The sequence below is a fragment of the Peromyscus eremicus genome, chromosome 3, assembly GCF_949786415.1.
Source record: "Peromyscus eremicus chromosome 3, PerEre_H2_v1, whole genome shotgun sequence".
Lineage (NCBI taxonomy): Eukaryota > Metazoa > Chordata > Mammalia > Rodentia > Cricetidae > Peromyscus > Peromyscus eremicus.
Genome location: NC_081418.1, coordinates 43102768 through 43126103, shown reverse-complemented (window position 1 = coordinate 43126103; position 23336 = coordinate 43102768). Strand labels below are relative to the sequence as shown.

General features: G+C 50.8%; 1 protein-coding gene across 3 annotated transcripts in view; it reads left to right on the top strand.

Annotated features, from left to right (window-relative positions):
- The window catches only part of Podxl (podocalyxin like), a 38165-nt gene that overhangs the window by 11721 nt on the left and 3108 nt on the right, over positions 1 to 23336 (top strand). For 2 of the 3 annotated variants that reach the window (XM_059257526.1, XM_059257528.1), the window contains exons 2-4: positions 19668 to 20321; positions 21946 to 22169; positions 22390 to 22461. In XM_059257526.1, the coding sequence (XP_059113509.1) occupies positions 19668 to 20321; positions 21946 to 22169; positions 22390 to 22461 (950 nt within the window). Of the gene's footprint in view, positions 1 to 5545; positions 5656 to 19667; positions 20322 to 21945; positions 22170 to 22389; positions 22462 to 23336 lie in introns of those variants that run through there. The other variant, XM_059257527.1, reaches the window with a different exon arrangement.

Genomic DNA, 23336 nt, shown 5'->3' with positions numbered 1-23336 from the left:
AGCCTGGCCCTTTCCACGACTTGGAAACATCAGAAGGAACATTGAACATAGCTCCCAGTTCTTGGGAAAGGTAGAGCTGTGAAATAGTCCCTATCTCGTGTGTGTGTGTGTGTGTGTGTGTGTGTGTGTGTGTGTGTGTGTGTGTGCGCGCGCGTATGCGCGCACGCATGTATTTACTGTGGTTATGTCATGTGGGATGTCATTAAACCTCGATACTCTTAGGGGAATGAGCATGCGCTGTTCGGAAACCTGGTTCCCAGGGGCTGCCTGGATTCTTGGCTCACATCCTAGGCTGAACCTGTAGAAAGTGAGCTCCCTAGACCAGCTCTAATGTTCCAGTAACATTGGCTTTGAAAGGAGCCAGCCCTAAGTGGCTTAGTTATAGCCCCTGAATGGGTTTGCTGATTCCCCACCCAACTCCAAAGAGGTCCAGACTTGGTGCCCTCTGGAGGTGGTCACACTTTCTCCTCCTAGGTCCAGCCGGGGAGTTAGGCCGTACAATGTTGGTTTTCTTCTTGTTTGGGAGCCAACAGTTGAGATGCTGAAGAAGCGAAGTCTTAGCAAGTGGTCCCCCCTCCTCGCCCTGCTCCCTGCCCAGGGGTGGGAAAGGTGTAACAGGGAGGATTAATTTGCAGCAAGAAGCTCATGGATGTCTTTCCTGGAAGAGGGACTTCTGCAGCACAGAACACACAAAGCTGGGAAATCGGAAAGCTACACTTGTGGTCACTTGTGGTCACGACCTCTGGCTTCCACCTGGTGAAAGGCGCTCATTCCCTGGGAAACTCACAGGCTCCATTTCACAGACAGAACACTCAGCCTGGTTCCCAGGGGTGACTGTCCCCACAGCTGAGGATGCAGGACTTCCCCCTGGCTTCATGCCTTTGTTTGTGTCGGGCCAAGAGTGGAGGCTGGTCCCTGGCAGAGGCTTCCAGGATCCACTGCAAAACTGTACACATCTGGCTATGTTCACGGGGCGGGGAGGTGGTGTGGGAATGATGATAACGCACCCCCTCAGAAAAATATTTTCCGAGGTTGTTTTTGAACTTAACCGTGAAGGGAAGCGTGAGGGGCCAAATGCACATGCGCTTTGACTCTGGAAGTGTGAGTGTGCCCAAGGTCAAGCCCTAGGCTCTGCCGGGAGGAGGGGATATGCCCATACCACAGTGCCCCACACATCAGGCCGCCATGGAGTGCGCCTGAAGGAGAGTGTAGCCATTCGGGTTCCCCTAGAGATCCAGTCCAGTTTCCTCACCTAGCCATCCACGTCTGTAGTTGGCATCTCCTCGTAAACGAGGGAAACAAAATAATAAAGCAAGGGTCTGACTGGCATAGGAAGGCTCCGTGTCTGGCCAATATGAGAACAGGACAGGGTTTCTCTGTGTAGTCCTGGCTGTCCTAGAACTTGTTCTGTAGCTCAGGCTGGCCTCGAACTCACAGAGATCCACCTGCCTCTGCTTCCCGAGTGCTGGGATTAGATGTGCACCAGCACCACCTGGCAAGAGGTAGGCTTTATAATAGGTGGATGCGTAGAAAATTCCACTCTGTGTGTGCTTGTGCGTGTGTGTGTGCGTGTGTGCGCGTGTGCGTGTGTGTGTGTGTGTGTGTGTGTGTGTGTGAGAGAGAGAGAGAGAGAGAGAGAGAGAGAGAGAGAGAGAGAGAGCGCATTCACACTTCTGTCTTCGTGTCTCAGTGGATACAGGTATGTCAATACATTACCATTGCCCAGCCTGGACTCTGCGCTGGTACCCCAGTCCACAGTAGGGTGTTGGAGCCTGGGTCCCTGCTTGGCTCCACTGTCTCCAGTCTGCAGATTTGAGAGTCTTTTAATGTTTTCCTCAAGGTGTATGCTTTTTCCTTTTTAATGTTCAATTTGTCCTAAGGTGGGTAGATATTTCTTGTCAGACAGGAAATCCAGGCTCCAAGGGGCCCCTGCCCACCTAGATTGCAGGCCTCCCAAAACTGGGCTTATGACAAGGTGAAGGGCTCCTTTAGGAGTTGCTTTTCCAGGTGCTGTCTTCTGTTGTGACTTTGTCCAGCAACCTGTGTTGGCAGGTGAGGGTGTGGGGGCAAGGCAGCTGGGCCTCACCTCTGTTCCTGCCCACCACTGGCAGCAGGCAGACTGCTCCTGGGCAACCTGCCCGGACCCAACTGACCAAGATTCACATGGCCAGCAGCAGGCCAAGAGATTAGGAGGCCCCGGGAGGGTTCTGTTGAAGGAGACTAATGGCTCATTCTCCCTCAGGAAGAGCCTAGCCCCTTCTGGGTGGCTGGGCAGGCTGGCATCCTTAGATGAAGCTTCCAGTAGAGGCAAAAGCAGCTGGACACCCTCTTGTGAGGGGCAGCTTGAGCTGTGACTGGCAGGCAGCAGAGACAGAGAAAGCAGCTGTGCCAACCTCACAGGTAGCTGCCGGGCAGAGCTGGGCACAGGATGGCATTCCAGGCTCTCCTCTTACCGTCCTCTCTGAGTCACAGAGTGCTTCTGAAGATGCTTGCTGAGGCCTCATGGGTAGAGCTGGCCTGAGGTCTGGGCAACCCGGTAGGAGGAGAAGGGTCCCATGCACACTGGGCCCCAGCCCCTGGCATTCGCACCCAGACAGAGTCAGGTTTCTCCATGTGGCCACTCCACTCAGCTCTGCCTCACACCCTCTGGCTGTCACTCCGTGGTGGGGACAGGGGAAGAGTTCTCTGGATCCAGCAGCCTGCTCTAAGGCGGACACTGAGGCTAAGCGACCCTCGGTTTCCGCATAAAGCACTGAGGGGTAAGGAACCTAGCTAGCCAGGCTCAACAGCTCAGTGACCTCTCCCATCCCTTCTGATAAAACTCAGAGGCCCAGGGTGGGCGACATCCCATCCCACCTGGTGCTTCTCAGCCCCTCTCCATGAATGGGAGTCCCTGGTACCAGCCCCTCTTCCCGTGCTCTACAGGGTCTCAGCAATGGGCCCAGCCAGCCCCATCACCAGGCAGCCCGAAGTGAACACAGATGTTCGCGGGTCTCAGCCTGCAGTGTGCATGGCACTGCTGTTCATAATGGCCTGAAGTAAACTGGAAACTATGGAACCATGAATCAGCAGTAGGATCATTATCAAACTGGGGGGCGGGGGCGTGTCACAACCTGTGCCCCAAGCCAGGTCCAGCCACCAATCCTTAATAAGCCAGTTAAAAGTGGAAGGCAAAAAAAGGCTTTGTTCAATGTGGCCACATTGGGAAGAGGGACAGAGATATGGCTCCCCACCGAGTCTGTCTTTGGGGTTCTGAAGTGAAGGACCAGAGATGTGCACATCTAGTCGGTATTGGCCAAGGTGTGGCCCCACCCACCATTGACTTATCATTGGGCTTCAGGCCCACCCTGCAAAGTGGTCTGATAAGTTGTTGAACTAAGAGAAATCTCTCTTAAGGAGACAAGTTCCCTCTCTGGCTGGTGCCCTTTCCTTCTCCCAGCCTGAGCTTCCTGGGGAAATGCCCGTTTCTTTGGGGTCCATTGTTTGAACAGTCTGATGGATTGAGAGACAAGTCCCTCTTAAGACTATCTTAATTTCTGTCAGGCCCTTTACAGGATACATACATACATACATACGGGGCGGGGGGGGGGACCCACATACTCACACAGTAGAACACTATTAATGAGAATCAACAACTGACAGCCACAAACCACGAGATGGCCAACTGGTGAAGGGGTGTGATGGTGGTGGTGGGAAATTCAAAAAGGCAGAGTGGGGCTGGAGATATAGTTTGGTGTGAAGTCCTGGGTCCAATCATCAGCACCTCCAGCTTTGGGAAATGGGGAGGGAGTACAAGACAGGCTTGTTAAATAAGACGTTCGGCAGGTTTCACAGTCTGCTTTGTGATGTGCTGAGTCCTTTTAATTCCGCCTTTGTGTGTGTGTGTGTGTGTGTGTGTGTGTGTGTGTGTGTGTGTGTGTCAGGACGGGCATGCCAAGATAGGAACCCTGTCATCTCTCCCAGGTATCTATCTGATGTTATCACGAGGCTGTGGAACACACTGTATTGCACGCTAAGCTGCACACCTTTCTCTGCTGTGATCACCGCACCTAGAGGCGAGAGGTCCCTTAGCGGCAGCTCCTCCAGCCATCAGGAGAGGAAGTGTCCCGGGCCCATTATTAGACAGCCAGGCCAAGTGGATCACTTCCTGGTCAAGCCTCTCATCCCCGAATTGCCCACAGGAGTCAAATCCCTGTCTTGGTCACCCAAGTGTCTTGGTTGGAGTTCTCAGGAACATGGGAGAAATAGGAATCTGGCTTGGGCAGAACTTCAGCTAAGTAGGCAGCCTCTGCTTGTGGTGGAATGTTAGCGTGCTGGAGAGAGCCTGCTGCCTGCCGATGGCGGGCGGGGTCAGGAACCCCGGGGGCTGGGGAAGCTGCTGCAGATGTGAAGACGGCACTCTTCTACCCCATCCAGATCTGGATGACTGAAGTTCAGTTGACATTGCCTAGAGGAGGTCTTGCCTGCCAGTTAATATGACACAGAAAACCGGGAAGCCAGGGACCTCAGTGAGACAGTTTGTATGTGTGTACATGTGTGTTTTAAATTCTTCTCTCATACAGTATGTCCTGAGCACTGCCTCCCTCTTCTCCATTTCCCTTCAGAAAAGAGCAGGCCTCTGTAGCTGGAGAGTTTCTCTCCAGCGCCCGCCAAGCCCCGACAGTCCCGCAGCCCACTTATAAAATAAACACACAGACTCTTATATTATTTAAACTGTTTGGCTTAATGGCTATCTAGTTCTTACATCTTAAATTACCATTTCTATAAATCTATACCTTGCCACATGGCTCGTGGCTTACCAGTATCTTACATGTTGGTACTCATGGCGGTGGCTGGCAGCGTCTCCTGACTCAGCCTTCTTCTCTGCTTGTCCCGTCTATACTTCTTGCCTGGCTACTGGCCAATCAGTGTTTTATTTATACAGAGCGATATCCACAGCAGGCCTCCCAAATATTAGGCAGAGCTTGGGGAACCCCTTGGATTGTAGGAGCCAGAGGGGTCGAGGACACCACAAGAAAACGGCCCACAGAATCAGCTACGCAGGGCTCGTAGGGGCTCACAGAGACTGAAGTGAATCACGGGTCTGCGCTGGGTCCTGTGTTGTGGTTGTTAAGCTTGGGGTTTTTATGGGACTCCTAACCGTGGGAGCGGGGGCGTCTCTGACTCTTTTGCCTGTCCGTGGGACCCTTCCTTCTCCTCCTACTGGGCTGCCTCGCTCAGCCTTGATATGAGTGGGACAGTTTTTAAAACAAGGAGGAAGAGGCTCTTGTGAGGCTGCCCTGGGACCTACGCAGCCAGGTTCCAGTCACCTACTCGGGTAGGAAGGGAGGGGAAGTGGAAGGCAAGTTAGGTGCAGTGACCTGGCCGGTGCTGGCTGACTTCCTGTCCCTGGTGCCAGCTGGCACTGAGGTCCCCTGGAGAGCCAGGGTGCACGGCCCCTGCTGGCACCTTCCCTGGAATACACGGGGTGTCTACAGGGACAGAGTGCTCTGCAGGTGGCAGGGTTGGTGAGGATTGGCCGGAGTCCCTCCCACCTAAGCAGTGGGGAGTGGTGGTGTTGGTAACAGCCGCACAGAGGGGAAGGATCTTGTAAGGTCGCAGCGTCACGGCATCAGTCACCCCTCTGAGGTCTGTTGCTGGGCTGTAGAACTTCAGGTTTGTAAATTAATTTTGACTTTTCCTTTTTGTTGAGTAGGTGACAGGTTGGTTGTTTTCTCAGGAGTTGCGTGCGTATGTGTGTGTGTGTGTGTGTGTGTGTGTGTGTGTGTGTGTGTTTCTGTTTGTATTGTGAGGCATTGGCTTTGTTTCAAATAGCAGGCATTCGAGTGGCACTGTGGGGCTCTGGGGAAATCACAGAGCTGGATGAAAGCACAAGCCTCAATCCCCAGACCCAGGAGAGATACCGCGTCAAAGGCCTGCCAACAACTGCTTTGCCGTCTGGAGTTGTAAATAAAGTTTTATTGTGATACAGCCGTGCTGTAATTAATTGACAGTATCGGCTCTGATTGCCTCTGGGCTTACCCCGACAGAGTTGAGTGTCTGAAACAAAGACCTTGGGACTTAGAGAAACATACGCTGTCCTCTTCTGCTCGTGGGGTGTGTCACTTGAGCATGGGAGCAGGCAGCCCCTGAAGCCTTACCTAAATGTCCGGTGAGGCCCAGGGTGGTGGCTGTGTAAGTGTCTCTGAAATCCATGTAAAAGCTGACTTAACCTGTGTATTACACAGCATCACACAGTACAATGCCAGGAAGCTGCATTCGCCTTCTAAGGGACCTCAGAAACCATCTGCCCACTTCACAGACGTGCCGGGGGCTCAGGGTCAGAAGGCGCTAGGACCCTTCCCCTCCCCCTACTCTATGGAGTCACTTATTCCACAGCATAGCATTTGCACACAGCCTTCCATATGCTTCAAGTCACCTAGACCCAGGGCTGTGTGTGTGTGTGTTGTGTGTGTGTGTGTGTGTGTGTGTGTCCCCGTCCATCTGTGTGTGTCCTTTGATCCCGCCAACCCAAGGAGGACTGCAGCAGATCCAGCTTGGTCTCTGTCCCCTGGCCTTTCATTTCTCCTATAGAGGTGACGGCTTGGAGCGGTGAGTTGGAACTGAGAAGGAAGGAGAGGCCAAGCAAGTGTCCGGGTGGAGTCCAGTCCCGCTGCCTTCCTGCCTGCCTTCCACACGCCCTCTTCCTGGGGCATTCTTTCCAGTTTCCTTTTCTGCTATTAATAGTGGAGGTGGAGTCAGTCCCAGGTCTGGGAGCAGCCGGGAACAGGAGGAAGCAAGCCCTCATGGAAGGTTTAGGCAGCACCCACCTCTCCCTGGGGAGGAGGCTGAAAGGGCCTTCTGCTGCAATCATCCTTCACCCTGCTGGAGCAGCTACCCCAGGCCGATGGAGCCTTTCTCCCAGCTGGTAGCCGCCAACCTCTGCCTTGTTCTCCATCCCCACCCCTCTCTCAGTTCTGGGATAAGCAGAGAAACAGACTGTTCTGTCTGTACTTCATTCCGCCATCTCCTTGACACACCTTGATTCTCACCACCAACACTGGGTAGAATGCTGATGTTGTAGCTGCAGATCACCGTCCCTCTGTCCCAACTCATTTACAGAGTCATCTTTTGGTACCTGCAGGAGGTTGGCGCTAGGACCCTCCCCCTCCCCCCACTCTATGGAATCAGTTATTACACGGCATAGCACTTCCCTGCATAGATCCTTCCATATGGTTCAAGTCACCTAGACCCAGGACTCCATGAGTTACATCATCACTAGGGTTGGAAGGCTGTCTTTTTTTTTTTTTCCTTTAGATTTATTTTATATGCCTGCATGTATGTGTACCATGTGCACGTCTGATGCCCCTGGAGGTTAGAACTGGAGTTATAGATGGTTGTGAGCCACCTTGTGGGTGCTGGGAACTGAACCCAAGTCTGTTGCAAGGACAACAAGTATTCTTAACCCCATCTCCAGCCCCCCATGGCTCTAGAGGGCTAACCGTGCACCCACGTCACTCACATAGCCTGAACTCTACCATCTCTTTTTTCTTTAGCCACCCTGGGTTCCACTAGTCCACCATCATAGCCCCCACCTGATGCATCTTCTCCGCATCTTCTCCGCTCTCCCCTTTCCAGGCGATCCCACTCTTCCACTTTCCCATCCAGCTTCTAAGAAGCTTGACCCCTCCGGAGCAGAGGCACACAGTTGGCCTGATTGGGTTCATCTTAGACGGATTTGCCGGGCTGATTGGGTTCATCTTAGACGGATGCGCCGTGCTGATTGGGTTCATCTTAGACGGATGCGCCGTGCTTTGGCACCAAATGCTACCCAACAATCACGTCTTGCTTGTCTAGTATAATGCTTCTGAGAGTGTGGTCCTCTGACCAGCAGCATCGGTCAGTGGGGACCCGAGAAGCAGGCAGATGGTCACGTTCGAGCCCATTTCTCCCATGGCCGCTGTTCCCACTGGTATTTTGCAAACCCTCCTGCAGTTTTGATGCTGGCTGGGGCTTGAGAACCACCCTTGTAGTAGGCTCTTTTAGTTTTTTGTTTTGGGTAATGATTATCCAAAATTGAGCAGTGAATTCTCTGTAAAGCTAAGCAATGTTTTCTGCTTCTATCCCTAAGGATACATTTTGGCAATTTTTGAATTTTATAACCAAGTAAGTGTTCCTTTTGCACGCTTTCAGGACATGGTCTTTCTATGTAGCCTAAGTGGACCTTAACCTGAGTCCTACTGTTGCAGCCTGCTGATGCTGGTCGGGACATTCGGTGTTCACTGTTCTGCCTATCTTTCAAATAAAGAGTCTTCTTGGCTTATTATTTTTTTTAGTGAATTAATGCTTATAAATGTAAACATAGTCCCCTCATGTTCCTGTCCTATCTCATTCAGGTGTGTGAATACAAACACAACTTATTTATTGCAAACTCTGTTGATAAACATTTATTTCTTGTCTATATGGAGTCAATATAAAAAAAAACAACCTTAGGCTGGGCGGTGGTGGCCCATGCCTTTAATCCCAGCACTCGGGAGGCAGAGGCAGGTGGATCTCTGTGAGTTCGAGGCCAGCCTGATCTACAGAGTGAGTTCCAGGAAAGGTGCAAAGCTACACAGAGAAACCCTGTCTCAAAACCAAAAAAGAAAAAAAAAAAAAAAAAAAAAAAAACCTTAGAAGCCGAGCAGTGGTGGCGCACGCCTTTAATCCCAGCACTCGGGAGGCAGAGCAGGCGGGTCTCTGTGAGTTCAAGGCCAGTCTGGTCTAGAGAGCGAGTTCCAGGTTAATCAGGCCTACACAGAGAAACCCTGTCTCGGAAACAAAACAAACAAACAAACAAAAACCAACCTTAGGTGTTTGTGGAACTCCCTAGGGTAAGCATCGAATGATGAGATCAAAAGTTGTAGGTTGAGAGATCTGTGCCTGCCTACCCTTACTTCATAGCACTATACTATTTTGTACAGTGTTTGTGCCAATTTTCACTAGTCCGTATGCTTTTTTAAACAAGACCAGCTCTTTAGCCTTAGAACTAACGTCATCAGTAATGCCATCATCACTTTGAGTGGTCTTTGCATCACGTTCCTTTGTACCTGGGTCAGAACTTGTAGTGGACAGTGTTTGTGTCTGTCTTCTGTCCTTTACTCCATATTCTTGCTACCAACTGTCTGGCTTTGTAAGTTTTAATGATTTGGAAGGTATGGAATGACAAATCCTCCTTTTTATTTCGCATTTCCTTAGCTACTGATATTTCCTGATGTTCATGGGTTATATGTGCCCCCTCCCCCGTGAAATATCTTGTGTTAGTGGTTTTCTTTTGTAACAAAATACTCAAGAAAAACAACTTAAAGGAAGCAATGCTTACTTGGGCTCACGGTTTCAGAGGGGTCTGTGGTCACTTGGCTCTGTGAGTCTGAGCTGGTGGTGAGGCAGAGCTTGAGGGAGGGGAGGGAAGGGGAGAGAGGAGACTAGATAGGGCACACCTCTGGTCACCTGGTGACCTACTTCCTCTAGGGACCAAGTATCCAACACAAGCCTTTGAGGGAGATTGTCAAAGCATGGCATCTGCCCATGATGTCTCTTTTCTATTGGGTTTCCTTTTAGAGACTTTCTGGAAGAGAGTGACTGGACTCTGGAATCCTGTGAGGGTTTGTTCTGTGTCTACGTAGTGTTCCCCTCCATCAGACCCCACTCGTGGGTACTTATTCTGATGCGTGATTGCCGTTTCGAATGGCCCACGTCCGGCTGTCGGGGGACTTTCAGGTGGATCCCTCATTTAGCTGGTTTCTGTCTTTTGGACTCACTCTTTTTTTGTGTGTTTTGTTTTGTTATACACTTCCTTGTCTCCTGACATTCCAAGATGTTCCAAGCTCAGCTCCAATCCCCCTCGATCAGCCGTAGAAGCACAGACCATTCCCTGAGGGGCCCTGGTGCATGTTCCTGGAGGATTAGGCACAGTCTGGACCCAGGTTGTGTTGTGTGCTGCTGCTTTGCCACAGCTTCTTGGTGCTGTCAGGGGACAGAGAAATCTGTCTAGCTGTACATATATTAAAACTTGAGCTCATGAGCTGGCAAGATGGTTCAGAGGGTAGAGGCGCTTGCTGCCAAGACTGACAAGTTGAGTTTGACTCTTGAACCTACAGGGTGGAAGGAGAGAAATGACCCTTGTGAGTTGTCTTCTGATCTCCAAACTCATGCCCTAGCCCTCCTTGTCACACAGTAAATAAATAAGCTGTGAAAGCATCAGTTCCTACTGACATCTCCGGACTCAAGGGTTTGTTCAGCTTCCTCATCCCAACGCTCTCTTGCTTGCATCCCTTTTGAACAGTAGGGTTTGACTAAACTCTGTAGAGAACTGTGGAGTTTGCTTTTTTAAGTGGTAAAAGTGTGTTTCACAAGCCGGGCGTTGGTGGCGCACGCCTTTAATCCCAGCACTCGGGAGGCAGAGCCAGGCGGATCTCTGTGAGTTCGAGGCCAGCCTGGTCTACCAAGTGAGTTCCAGGAAAGGCGCAAAGCTACACAGAGAAACCCTGTCTCGAAAAACCAAAAAAAAAAAAAAAAAAAAGTGTGTTTCACACAAGGGCATGGGTTATGAATGTCAAACCAAATTTACCTGTAAAGTAACTAAACAGAACACAGAAAACACGAGCCGGGCTCTCCTTCCTGCAGAGAGTTCCCTCCACCGTTCAGTGAGGCTGTGTGATGTGTTTGGAACACAGATGCCTCTGTTTCCGTAGACGTCATTAGCATCCCGCTTGGTTCACTTTTCACAGTTTGCATCAAGGAAAGCCACTTCTTTGAGGTGCCTGGTCGTGCTTTACCTCAGTGCGTGGGTGCTCCCCCTTCTTCAGTCTCGGTATCCGCCCATCTGTTGTCCAGCCCTCCAGCTTAGCCTTCTCATGATATCACATAGGTGAACATGTGTCTTTGCAGGCCAGAAGAGGGCACCAGATCTAATTGCGGGTGGTTGTGAGCCACCATGTGGTTGCTGGGAATTGAACTCAGGACCTCTGGAAGAGCAGTCAGTGCTCTTAACCTCTGAGCCATCTCTCCAGCCCCGCCTCCTGGCTTCTTTCATTTAAAAAAATACATAAATTATTTATACAAATGTACATTTATGTATATACATTTATATGTGTATGTATATGTAAGTATATATATATATATATAATTTAAGCTGGTGTGTTGACGCAGCCCTCAATCCCAGCACTCTGAATGTGAAGAAAGGAGGGTCATAGGGTTAAGAACAGCCTAGACTATGTAGTGAGACACTGTTTAAAAAAAATAATCAAGGGTTGGTCCATGGAGGTGTCTTAGTTAGTGGGTAAAGGTGCTTGCTGCCAAGCTTGACAAACTGAGTTCAGTCCCTGGAACCAACATGTAGAAGGAGAGGTCAGAGTCTGAGAATTGTCCTCTGACCGCCACACACATGCGATGTGGTGTATAATGTGCCTGCACACTCATGCACACAAATACATGTAAGAAGTAAGTGTAAAAAAAAGACTAATAATAATAATAATAATAAAAGGTCTGTGGAGATAGCTCAGTGGTGGAGGGAGCCCTTGCCTAGCATATCCAGGTCCCTGGGTTCAATTGTCAGTACTGCAACAAAATTAAGATAAATAGCTAAGCTGTTTTCCAAAGTGCTGATACAACTTGCATTTCCACCGTGTATGGAGTTCGCTTTAACCTTTGCATCCAGCAGTTCTAGTAGATACGTAATGGTGCGTTGTAAATTTGATTTGGATTTGCCTCATGATTAATGTTGAACATCTTATGTGTTTATTTCCTGCTGATCTATCTTTGGCAATTTTTTTTCTTTTTCTTTTCTTTCTTAAATTTTATTTTATTTTTTTCTTTTGGAGGAACAGGGTCTCACCCTGTGGCCCACATTGGCCTCAAAGTCTCAGCAGTCTCCTGCCTCAGCCTACTGAGTGTTGGGATCACAGGCATGTGCATGCCGCCATGTTCTTATTATTGTTCTAGATGCCTCCCCCTCTGGGCTTGGCTAGCTCCCTCACTCAGTAGAATGGTAAGAAGGGACAGCTTTGTTTTACCCAAAGCACGCACCTGGTCTCTCCCAGTTTCTGCATGCCAGAGCTTATTTGGAGACATCATTTGTTAGGTAAGGGAAGTTCCTTTCTATTCCTAGGTCACTCACAGAGGGTTTTCTCTCCCTACCTCCTCCCCCCCACTCCCCCCCACCCCCACCCTCCGCCCCTTCTCTTTTAGTTACAATAAGAGGGGGCTGGAGAGATGACTGTGGTTAAGAGCACTTGCTGCAGAGGACCTGAGTGCACTTCCCAACCCAGGCAGCTCACAAATCGGGCTCCAGGGGTTCCTATGTCCTCTTCTGGACGCCAGGCACCTTCAGCTACGTGTGTGTATGTACTTACACATGGGTACACACAATTAAAAATAAAATGAATCGTAAAAAGTAAATTGGGAATAAGATGATCATAGGTCTTTATTTTGTTAATATGGTGAATTATGTTTTGTTTTGTTTTTAATTCTGAGCTATCCATGACAAATCCCACTTGCTCAAGGAGTGCTGTCATTTTTAGGTATCGTGGGTTTGGTTAATCGTTAGGTAAAGCCACTCCATGACTGTGGAAGTGGCTATCATGACAAAGACAGATGGACTTGGGGAGGATATAGAAGAACTCCTGTTCAATGTAAAATCGGGCAGTCACTTTGGAAAAATAGTTCGGCAGTTTATCAAGACGCTAAATGTAGAGTTCCCATACAGTTTGGCATTCCCACTCTTAGAGAAATGGAAACCTACGTCCACATAAACACTTAGACACAAATGTTCCTGGAAGCATTCTTCACCGGAGGCTGATGGCGGACACGGTGCAGAATGACTGAAGAAAACACAGTCCAGCCACGTGGTGAGACTCTCGTCAGCCGTGCTGTGGGATAAAGATGGGCCTGGCCTGTAGCAGGGACGAGTGTGAAGGAGACGGTACCGAGACCAGCTTGACAGTAAGGAGGTAAAACGAGCCACACCACAGAAAGTGTCCCGAAGAGGCAGATCCATGGACAGGAGATGAGTGGTTGCCATAGGCAACGTCGGAGCTTTTTCCCCTGCTATGTCTGTAGTGTGAAAGTTGTGTTGGTCCAGCAGGGTTGGGCTTAAAAAATCTGTTGTTGCTATGGATACCTTTAGTTCACTAGAGGCTGAGGAGTACTCCAGAAATGCCTGCTTGTCTCCCTGCACAGCTGTAGGTCTTTCAAAACAACATTATTTTAGATGTATATATATGAGTGTCTGCCCGTATATATGTATGTGTGTCACGTGCATGCCTGGTGCTCACAGAGGCCAGAACAGATCATCCAGTTCTCCAGAACTGCAGTTACAGATGGATGTGAGCCACCATGTAGTCCTGGGAGTTGAACCCAGGTCCTCTGCAAGAGCAGCAAGTGCTCTAATCTGCTGGTAGTTTTCTGTTTTTTGTTGTTTTCCTGCTCCTAGGAACCTGCCCTTTTCAGCTTCCCCAGCTCGTTGCATTGTTAAAGCCCTTGCCGGCATTGTGAGGCAGGGGAGGGGACCTTCTCTGATGTTCTGATTAAGTCCCACTCAGGAAACGGTCGCTTGGGGGTGTGACTTTGCCCAGTGTGCTGTATTCTTTTTTGGTTTTTCGGGACAGGGTTTCTCCGTGTAGTTTTGGTGCCTGTCTGTAGCCCAGGCTGGCCTCGAACTCATAGAGATCCGCCTGGCTCTGCCTCCGAGTGCTGGGATTAAAGGCGTGCGCCACCGCCGCCTGGCTTGTGCTTTATTCTTCTCAGATGTTGGACTTTAGCCTCTGGGGCATCCTTCTGGCGTCGTCATTATTTTTCAGTTATCTTTTTCTCGTTGGGCATGGTGTTGCTCAGTGGCAGGAGATGGTAAGTGTGAGGCTAGCCTGGGCTGCACAGTGAGACCCAGTCAAAACAAAACTCTTTTGTGTGTTTGATGTTGCTGTTGTATTTTAGTTTCGGGTTTCCTTGATTTTTGTTTTTATTGGCATTAGTTCATTCCATTTTGTTTGTTGTTTGTTTGTTTTCGTGATCAAATCACAGGTCTTGGTTCCGTTCCTGGCACCACAAAGTTTAAACGAAAATTTACTCAGTCCTAAAGAAAGATCAGGGCTAGCGTGAATCCATCCTCAGCTTAGTCCCACCTATCACATGATGGTCTTCCCTGAGCCCAAGCCTAATGGTCCCAGGGAGCCTTGTTCTCCATGTTCAGCTGGTTGGGTGCTCACCTCTAGCCTGCTTCTAGATAACGTCATGCTGATGTCACCCAGGGGTGGTCTGCTACAGGAGCATAGCTTATTAGGGGAGAGCAGGTAGGAGAGCTGGAAGAGAAAATTCTTCCGGTGGACAAGGCTTTGCCCAGTGCAGTTCATGTTCTTACCCCCCAAATCCTGTTTATTTGAGGCTTATCCTGAGGTAAACACAAGAACAGCTTCACAGGCAGTATCTGAACAGTATCACAGGCATAGGTTACAGCCCGTGGTTTGGAAGGAGAAAGAAGCCAGCTTGCATGGACCCCGAGGGATGAGGCTGTGGCTGCACTAGTGGGATGTGGCCACCGTGGGGCTGCCTGCCTGACTCCACTGGTCCCCAGGGCTCACGTGTGGTCCATTCTTTCTCCATCACCTCCTCGCTGCTCCCTGAGCTCATGACTAAGTGGCCACAGTGCAGGCAGGTGGCAAACACACACATGTTCCAGATGTGCGTGTGCTCCCTGCGAGCCATGTTTCCAGGAACAGCAGTGCGTGGGGGCACGGGTGCCTTCCTCAGAGCCACGCCAGACAGAGAGCATGCTAGCTGTAAGCCAAGTGTGGACCACAGGGCTCCTAAGATGTGCTTGTTTCCATTAACTCTACATGCTACTAAATAATAAAGCAGGAGGAATATGGGTGGGACCCAAGGGGCTTCCCTGCCACGCTCAGTCCTAAAAGGAAGTGTAGAGCACTTACCAACAGTGTCCCCAGAGACCACAACTCTAAGAAATGAATGTGTTCTCTATTGTTCACAGAATCAGTGGTGTAAAATGGCCCTGAGTGGTGGACCAGTGGCCTTCCCAGGTTACCTCAGAGGAGGATTCGACGCTGTTTCTGACCTACCTAAAGCATGCAGTATTGACATCGGTGCTTAAATGGAGTTGATTATGAGGGTTTGCAACTGAGTGTCCTGTTTTTCACTATCCTGCTTTCATCCCCGATGCTGTGATAAAGCACCCTGACACCCCCAAAAAAACCAAAACCAACAACAACAAAAAAACCCCAAACAACAACTTAGGAGAAGACAGAGTTTATCTAGCTTACATATAATTCTAAGTTAGAATCCATACTTTGGAGGGAAGTCACAATGCCAGGAGCTTGAGACAGCTTGTCACCACATCCACAGTCAAGAGCAGAGAGGAATGAATGCACCCTTGCTTCCTGCTTTGCGGTTGCTAGCTAGATGAAAGCTAACTTTCTTCCATCTTACACAGTTTGGGACCCTGTCTAGGGAGTGGTGCTGCCTACAGTGGGCTGTGTCTTCCTGCATCAGTGAACAGTCAAGACAGTATCACACAGCCATGCCCGCAGGCCAGCCTAGCCCAGGCAGTCTCTCAGTTGAGGCTTTCTTAAAGTGTTCGAGGTTGTGGCAATTGACATTTTAAGCAAGCTGTCACAGGCTTGGTGGGATATGGGGGGATAGGTTGGGAGGCAGAACAGCAAGTTCCCAGAGCGACATATTCAAGTCCTTACCATGAATACTGCAAATGTGACTGAGGCGTGCGCAGTCTCTGCAGGTGTAGTCAGGTTATGACAGAATCACATCATAGAGTGGGGTGGACTCCACTGGTGGACCCAGGGGTCAGTTGTTTGCTTTGGGCTGGGATTCCAGGTTCCCCTCCCCTGAAAACCAGAGGCACACAGGGAACAAAAGCCCCGCGTTGATGGAGTCACAGAGCCACCGTGACACAGCTACCAGCCAATTAATTACAGCACGACTGTATCACAATAAAACTTTATTTACAACTCCAGACAGCAAAGCAGTTGTTGGCAGGCCTTTGAATGCGAGGAAGAAGCAAGGAAAGATTTTACTCCAGACCTTCATAGGGAATATATTGGCTTCAGACCTCTGGAGGTCAGTACATTTATGTTCCTATGAAGCCACCTTTAAGAGAAGAACCTGTGTTCTGCTGGAGTAGCCTGTGCTCCACTGGAGGTAACCTGTGCTCCCTTGGAAGTGCTTGTCCGTGGGAACACTGACTCTTGGGAACTAGATAAGTGGTGGTGTTCTCCAAAACCACTCAACATAGCTCTCACAGTTCTTATTTTTTAAAAACGCGCGCGCGTGTGTGTGTGTGTGTGTGTGTGTGTGTGTGTGTGTGTGTGTGGTGTGTACTATTACAGGACAACTTGCAGAAATTAGTTCTTCTTCCACCATGTGACTCCCCAGAATTAAGCTTGGGTCATCGGCTTGGCGGCGGGTGTCTCTGCCTACTGAGCCCTCTTGCTGGGCCGCCCACTCATTGTCAAGAATACATGGTGCTTAGCTACGGTTCTAAAACCCTTTGGCAGATTGTGCAGACTGCCCTTCTGGTCTTCCCACCTGGAATGCCGAATCACATACATCTTCCCCCTGGACACTCTACCCTGTCTCTACGCTCAGGGAGATATTTTTTTCCCACCCCAGCTGGAATCAGTGGAGCACAGGAGACTCCAGGAGAGCGTAGGTTCTTCTCTGAAAGGTGGCTTCATAGGAACATGAACAGAACTAAGAGGCACCTGAACACACCAGCAAGCATGTATACACATACATGCCCACCACCCCTGCCCACCCTCCAAATCCCCAAAATGGCGGGAGAGTTGAAGCGGGGACCCAAGTAGCCCAGACTCTCCCTGAACTCTTATGTAGCCAAAGATGGCCCCGAACTCCTGATCTTCCTGCCTCCTCTCGCCTGCTAGGGTTACAGGCATGCTCCTCTACACACGTCTTGTTTTTTGTCCTTAGTTTAGCTAGTTTTATTTTGAAAACCAGGGTCTCACTGTGTAGCCCAGGTAGGATCTGAGTTCACCATCCTCCTGCCCCAGCCTCTCCCAGTGCTGGGACTGGAGATGTGCGCCACCACACCTGGGTTAGATTGATCTGCTGTCTGTGCCCTTCAGCCAGTCCCACCAATGCCAGTTCATCTAGAATCCCATCCCTTAGTAGACTTTTGACCGCCTTCGGCTCCCATAAGGCCTGATGGTGCCACACTTGACACTGCCTTCTGCTTCTCAAGAGGAAGGTAAGTGTGGGAGACTGCGATCTCGGAGAAACACACCCCCTCCTCAGGCCCAGCCCAGCTACAGTTAGCACCACAGCAGGGCACTTGAGCACAGTCTCCTGCTGCCACCATCGTTTTGTCCCTCCCTAGCGAGGTTCATTTCTTCCCTCCCTAGCGAGGATCGTGCCCCAGGTTTTGCGACTGACCCCTGCCTGTGCATCCAGAGGATACCGGGCAAGCTCCAGCCTGGCCTTTTCGGTCTGTAATAGGAAACACATTCTGGTTCTGGCCAGTCTTGTGGGGTGGGGTCTCGTCCAGACGGAAGTGTAGGCTGGCCATGGTACCCCTTCCCATCACAGCCTCTCTACCATGGCAGAAAAGCAGGAATCACCAACGCCCCTCTCGCTGCACCCCTGGCTTTCTTCCTTACCCTCGTGGCCACGCTGGCTTGATGAAAACCCAGTCTGAATCCAACCTCCGCTTGTCCCTCGCGTCTATAGATACCCCTCCTGTCACCAGTCATTCCTCTGAACGGTTGATGGACGCCCCCTTGTCACCTTCAGATCACAAAGGAGAAAACACGGCTTCCTCACCCGGGGCGATGGCTTCTTTTTGTGTGTAAACAAGACTCAAGGCCTTAGTTTGGCCTTTGAACCCAGGTCCCCTTTGACCTAGGATATATATATCAGCATTTGGGAGAATACCAGCAGAGGCAGAGATGCCAGCCTGGTCTACATTTCCATGGCAGCCAGAGCTACATATATATGTGTATATATGATACATATATATCCATATATATGGATATATATGTATCATACACATATATTCCTATATATATTAGGATATATATGTATCATACACAAATATATTCCTATATATATATTCCTCAAAAAGGAAAAAATATATATATATATATATATTTTTTTTCCTTTTTGTGATGGGGTCTCGCGAGGTAGCTCTGGCTGCCATGGAACTGTAGACCAGGCTGGCCTGGAACTTGCAGAGATTCTCCTGCCTCTGCTGGTATTCTCCTCCCAAATGCTGGTATTAAAGGCATGCATCACCACACCAGGACTAGGATATACTTTTGAAAAGACCCTTGTTGTGTTCTCAGAATTGATGTGGGCGGCTCACTCCCTATAAGGCCCCTCCCCCATTCTCTAAGCTCCCCGCACACAGCCGCGTCTTCGCGTCTTCCCGTCTTCCCGTAGTCCCTTCCCCTGACTTGAGACCTGCACATTTTGTTGTTTTTTCTTTTGAAGAGAACTCATTACCACAGCATTCTTTTTAGCTTAAATGGTCAGTGGAGGGGTGCTGTTATGGCTTAGCGATGCATTTGAGTGTCAAGTTGACAAGGGCTGGGTTATGTTGGTTAGTTTTAACTATCAGTTTGACACAACCTAGACTCATCTGTGAAGGGAAGTATTAATGAGGTAATTCATTATCTCAATCAAGTTGGCCTGGTGGGCATGTCCGAGGGAGATTGTCTTGATTGTTAACTGGTGTAGGAGACCCAGCCCGTTCTGGAACGCACCATTCTCCAGACAGGGGTCCTAAATAGTTTGAGAGAGGACAACTAGTTGAGCGAGCGAGCGAGCGAGCGAGGACCCACGCTTTATCCTCCTTGCTTTTGACTGTGGACAGGATGCCTTAAGTTCCTACTTTAACGCCCCTGATATAATGAACCAGGGCCCCTTTTATATCCATAACCAGCCGCCTTTTATCCCCGGAGTTGTTTTTGGTCAAGGTCAAAGCAGGAAACAAGAAACCAGGACCACTGCCTCTCCTGTCATTCGTCCTGTCGTCATCTCGTGGCCCATCCCAGCCCTCTCCATTTCCTGTCCTTATTCATTCTTCCTGGACTTACCAAGTCTGTCTTTCAGTTCTTCTGTCTCCATGCCGTCTCCCTGGGGTTGTAGCTTCTGGGTCTTGTTCAACATAGGTCACCATAAGCCCTGTCTGGAACAGTGCCCTCGATACACATTCTTTTAATCCAGTAAAGGCCTTTCTTCCCCGACCCTTTCCCCACCCAGGTTACGCTGCTGAGCTAATCGTGGCCGGGCACACTGCTCTCCCTCAGCACAGCCCACAGCGGGACCTTGTGAGCGTTGGTGTAACTGCAGTCTGTCATCCGTTTCTCCTCTTTCCCTCCCTGGAAGGCCACATGGCTCTTGCCAGTACCCGATGCGGAGTCAGCAGCCCAGAAAGCATCGCTCTGTGTGGTCTTTAGGAGGCCAGGGCTTCTGGGTGCTAAGGGGGGCAGCCGAGCCACGTGGTGGACTTGAGGGGCTATGCAGATGGAGACTCCTGAACAATGCAGGCTTTAGCAAGGCAAAGGCCGGAGCCGGGTGGGGGATCGATGCACCTGGGGATGAGCTGGAGACGTTCACAGACACTCCGGCTGACACCTGGCTTGCTTCTGTGTTGTCTTTATCCACAGCAATGAAGCCTGGCTCGTCTCCTACAATCACACGCGCCGTTGCTACTACAAGTCCGAGCGGGCAAGACCCTCCGGCAACACCGGCTAGCACAGCATCGACAAAATCCGTAACGGGTGGCCCAGGGACAGCCACACTCTCTTCAACCCAGACAAACGCTGCTCCATCATCCAAAGGAATAACAGTCCCAGACTCATCTCCAGCTACTACGACTACAATGCAAAATACTACTGCATTGTCCCCAGGCCCCACCGACAATCAGCGTGGTGGCAGCGGTACTACTGTGGCAGCCACCAGTGGCCCCCAGCAGGACAAGACGGACACAGTCACACCTCCCAGTAGCAGTGGCCCCCCTGGTAGCAGTGGACCACCGGGCTCCTCTGGAGGCAGTGACAGTGCTACCACAGCCTCATCAGCCCCTCAGGGGAGTGACCAGCTGACCACGGCAGCCTCCTTCCCGACTCTCGCCCCCTTAACTACTACCTCAGAGCGTCCTCCTGCTCCTGCCTCCACAACAGACAGTGCAGCCAGCCCTGGCCAGCCTATGGCTACTCCTTCACAAATCACAGACAGCCATTTTGCCAGGGTTCCCAGCAGTCCCGGCCCCGTGGCCAGCTCTGACTTCCCCGTGACCCCAGGGAGACCTACCACACACAGTAAGTCATTTTGGGGCATCTTTGCTTTTTTTTTTTTCTTCCCCTTTCTCTTTTTCTCCTCTTTCTTTTATTCCCCCTCCCCTCTTTCCCTTTGTTTTCTGAGACAGGGTTTCTCTGGGTAGCCCTGGCAGTTCTGGAACTCACTCTGTAGACCCGGCCTGCCTCTGCTGCCCCCCAAGTGCTGGGATTAAAGGTGTGTGCCACCATGCCGGGCTGCTTTTGTTATTCTTAAGAAGTGAGAAGGGCTGGAGAGATGACTCCATGGGTAAGAGCAAGGGCTCCTCATGCAGAAGACCCAGGTTCAAGTCTCAGTGACCGCGGGCAATTAACAACCATGTGTAGTCATCTGACACCCTCTGCTGGTCGCCTTGGGTACTGCACACATGCGGTCTGTGAACGAGAATGCAGCAGAGCACTCACACACAGAAATCTCAGGAAGATAGAGAATCTTGGCAGTGCATTTTCCCATACTGTAGCTCAGTTGGAGTTTCGAGGTGTGTGTTGAGCTTTAAACATTCTGCGTGTCTTCTGCCTTCCTCAGACCTAGCCGTGGCCTCCCTTTGTAGCAGCAAACAGGGGCTAACAACGCATAGATCCAACCGAGCCAGAACCTATGTGGTTGTGGTGGCAGGGCCTTGGAATACTCTGGCAACCCACCGTCAGAGACACACTTAAATAAATGAAAACAAACCAATACAGGCCGGTGCGTAGCCTGGTGAGTTAAAGTGCTTCTGTCAGCCTGCTGGCCTGAGTTGGATCTCAGGGACCCGTACGGTGGGAAAGGAGGGCCGACTCCCACAAGCTGGCTGGCTCGCTTTCAGAACTTGTGGTATGTTAGTTACCGCTGTTTTCTACCTTCCTCTCCTCCATCCCTCCCACCCTCTCTTTTCTGAGACTGGCTGGCCTGGAAGGAACTTGCTATGTTCCTTGAGGCCTGGCCTCGAACTCACAGAGATCCACCTGCCTCAGCCTCCCAAGTGCTGGGATTAAAGGCCTGCGCCATCCATCACACCCGATCTTATTTCCGTTTCCCTTTATTTGTAAAGTGCCAGTCTTACCTGGGTACGTTAGCGTCAGAATCTATGGCCAGAGCAGGAGCCTTAAAGTTCTGACTCTGTTTCTGTGCCTGAGTCCGTGCACTGGGAGACAGTGGCCACACCCTGTGGCGGGTGCACAGGCTCAGAGCGGGATGTCTGTTCAGATCCCTCACACTTCCAGCTGTGCCATATGACCTTGGGTGAGTCACCAAGCCTCAGCTACCTTGTTGATGAATCGGGGCTGTGAAGTACCTTCCTAAAGGAGCCAGTGCCTTTGAAACAGCACAGCCCCCGACACGCACACGCACACGCACACGCACACGCACACACAGAGCAAGTGCCCTGTGTATGTTAGCTGTGCCTCCACCCGTGGCTCAGATAGGTTAACTGTGTCATCCTTTCTGTGACTTCTACTCAGTTCTTACCTCATCCGAGTCTGACTCATGGCCCAGGACCCAGGTCTTCACGCCTGCCTCTTATTCCTCCATGGCCGCTGGCTTCAGCTTGGGAGAATGACAAGGCAGGAAAGACTGCCTTTCCTTGGCAGGCACAGCTGGTCTCCTCAGCCTTTGCTTTGTCTGTTACAGCACCGCTGGACCCCTCCAAAGAGACTCCTCCCCCCGTCAGCAGCCAGAGGCCCGGCATCTCTACATTGCCTTTATCCACAGCGCTACAGCCCACAGGGTCTCCAGGGGGGACTGCGATCGTGCCTGCCACTGAGGAATTCACACGTCCCAGCTCTGATCTGACTCCAGCAGCCCCTCAAGGCCCCAGCACACCCTCTCCTACCTGGACTTTCAGGGATTACAAGGTAATTCTAGCAGCAGGTGGGATGAGAAAGCCCAGACTCAAGGGGAGTCTTTTCCTTTGCCCCACACGGGGCCCCAGCTGGGCAGCCAGGTACATTCCTGGCTCTGAAACTGGCCAGCCATGTCCGCACCTTGCCCTGCGCACTCCTGTGCCACTGGCCCTCACGAAGGGGAGACTCAAAGATGAGCTGACCTTGTGCCTTAACCCTTCATCTCTTCCAGCTGAAGTGTGACTCTCCCGTAAGGCTAGACGAAGGACTACTAGTTCTGAATTTCACAGGAGCCAGCCTATGTGTGAGTACGCCCGAGCCCCAGCCCACCCTATATCCCATCCCAGGCCACCAACTCCCCAAAGGGAGCAGACTTCTGAGTCAGGCCATGCACACAGGACTGTTGCAGGCCCGGAGCAGATGCAGCCCTCCCCTCAGCTTTCCATGCTCCGAGTGGTCTGGGAGTTGAGAGACCCTGGTCACAGTTCCTGTGACTCGTGTGTGTGTGTGTGTGTGTGTGTGTGTGTGTGTGTGTGTGTGTGGTATTGGTAGGTTAGCTGGGCCATGTGGCTCAGGCCTCTTAATTCCAGCTACTTAAGGAGTTGAGGCACGATGGCTGAAGTCTAAGTCAGACTTGGCTCCAGAGTATATTTGAGGCCATCCCTGGCAATTTAATGAGACCTTTCTCTTTAAAAAGTAACAAGAGTGCTAGAGATAAAGCTTTTGGCTAGCATATGCCAGGTCCTGGGTTTACTCTCCAGTACCTCAGAAAATAGTTAAGTTCTGACTGATGATCCTCTGTCCTGACAGTGGATTCTGATTTCCCGGTTCTCTGCATAGCTGTATAAGAGGGTATAGCAATGCGTACAGCTCCCTTCACGCTGCCGTCTGCTGGGGCCACGGGGTTCCTTGGGCTGCACAGCACACAGCCTTTGATAACCTCGGGACAGGTGGTGGCTGGCTTGTTGCTGCCCTCTACTGGCCGTGCCAATTTTTGCAGCCACTTCTGGGAGCAAGAACTGAAGAGTTTGGTCTCTCTAGGATGGACCTTGGGCTCTGCGGTTGTTCTCTTCCAAGGACTCTGTTTTGCCGACGCTTACGTAATGAACTGTAGAAGCATGCATTTGGCCGTCAGAGGTTTAGAGGAAGCAGTGTTGTTCTGGGCGTGAGCTTTGGAGA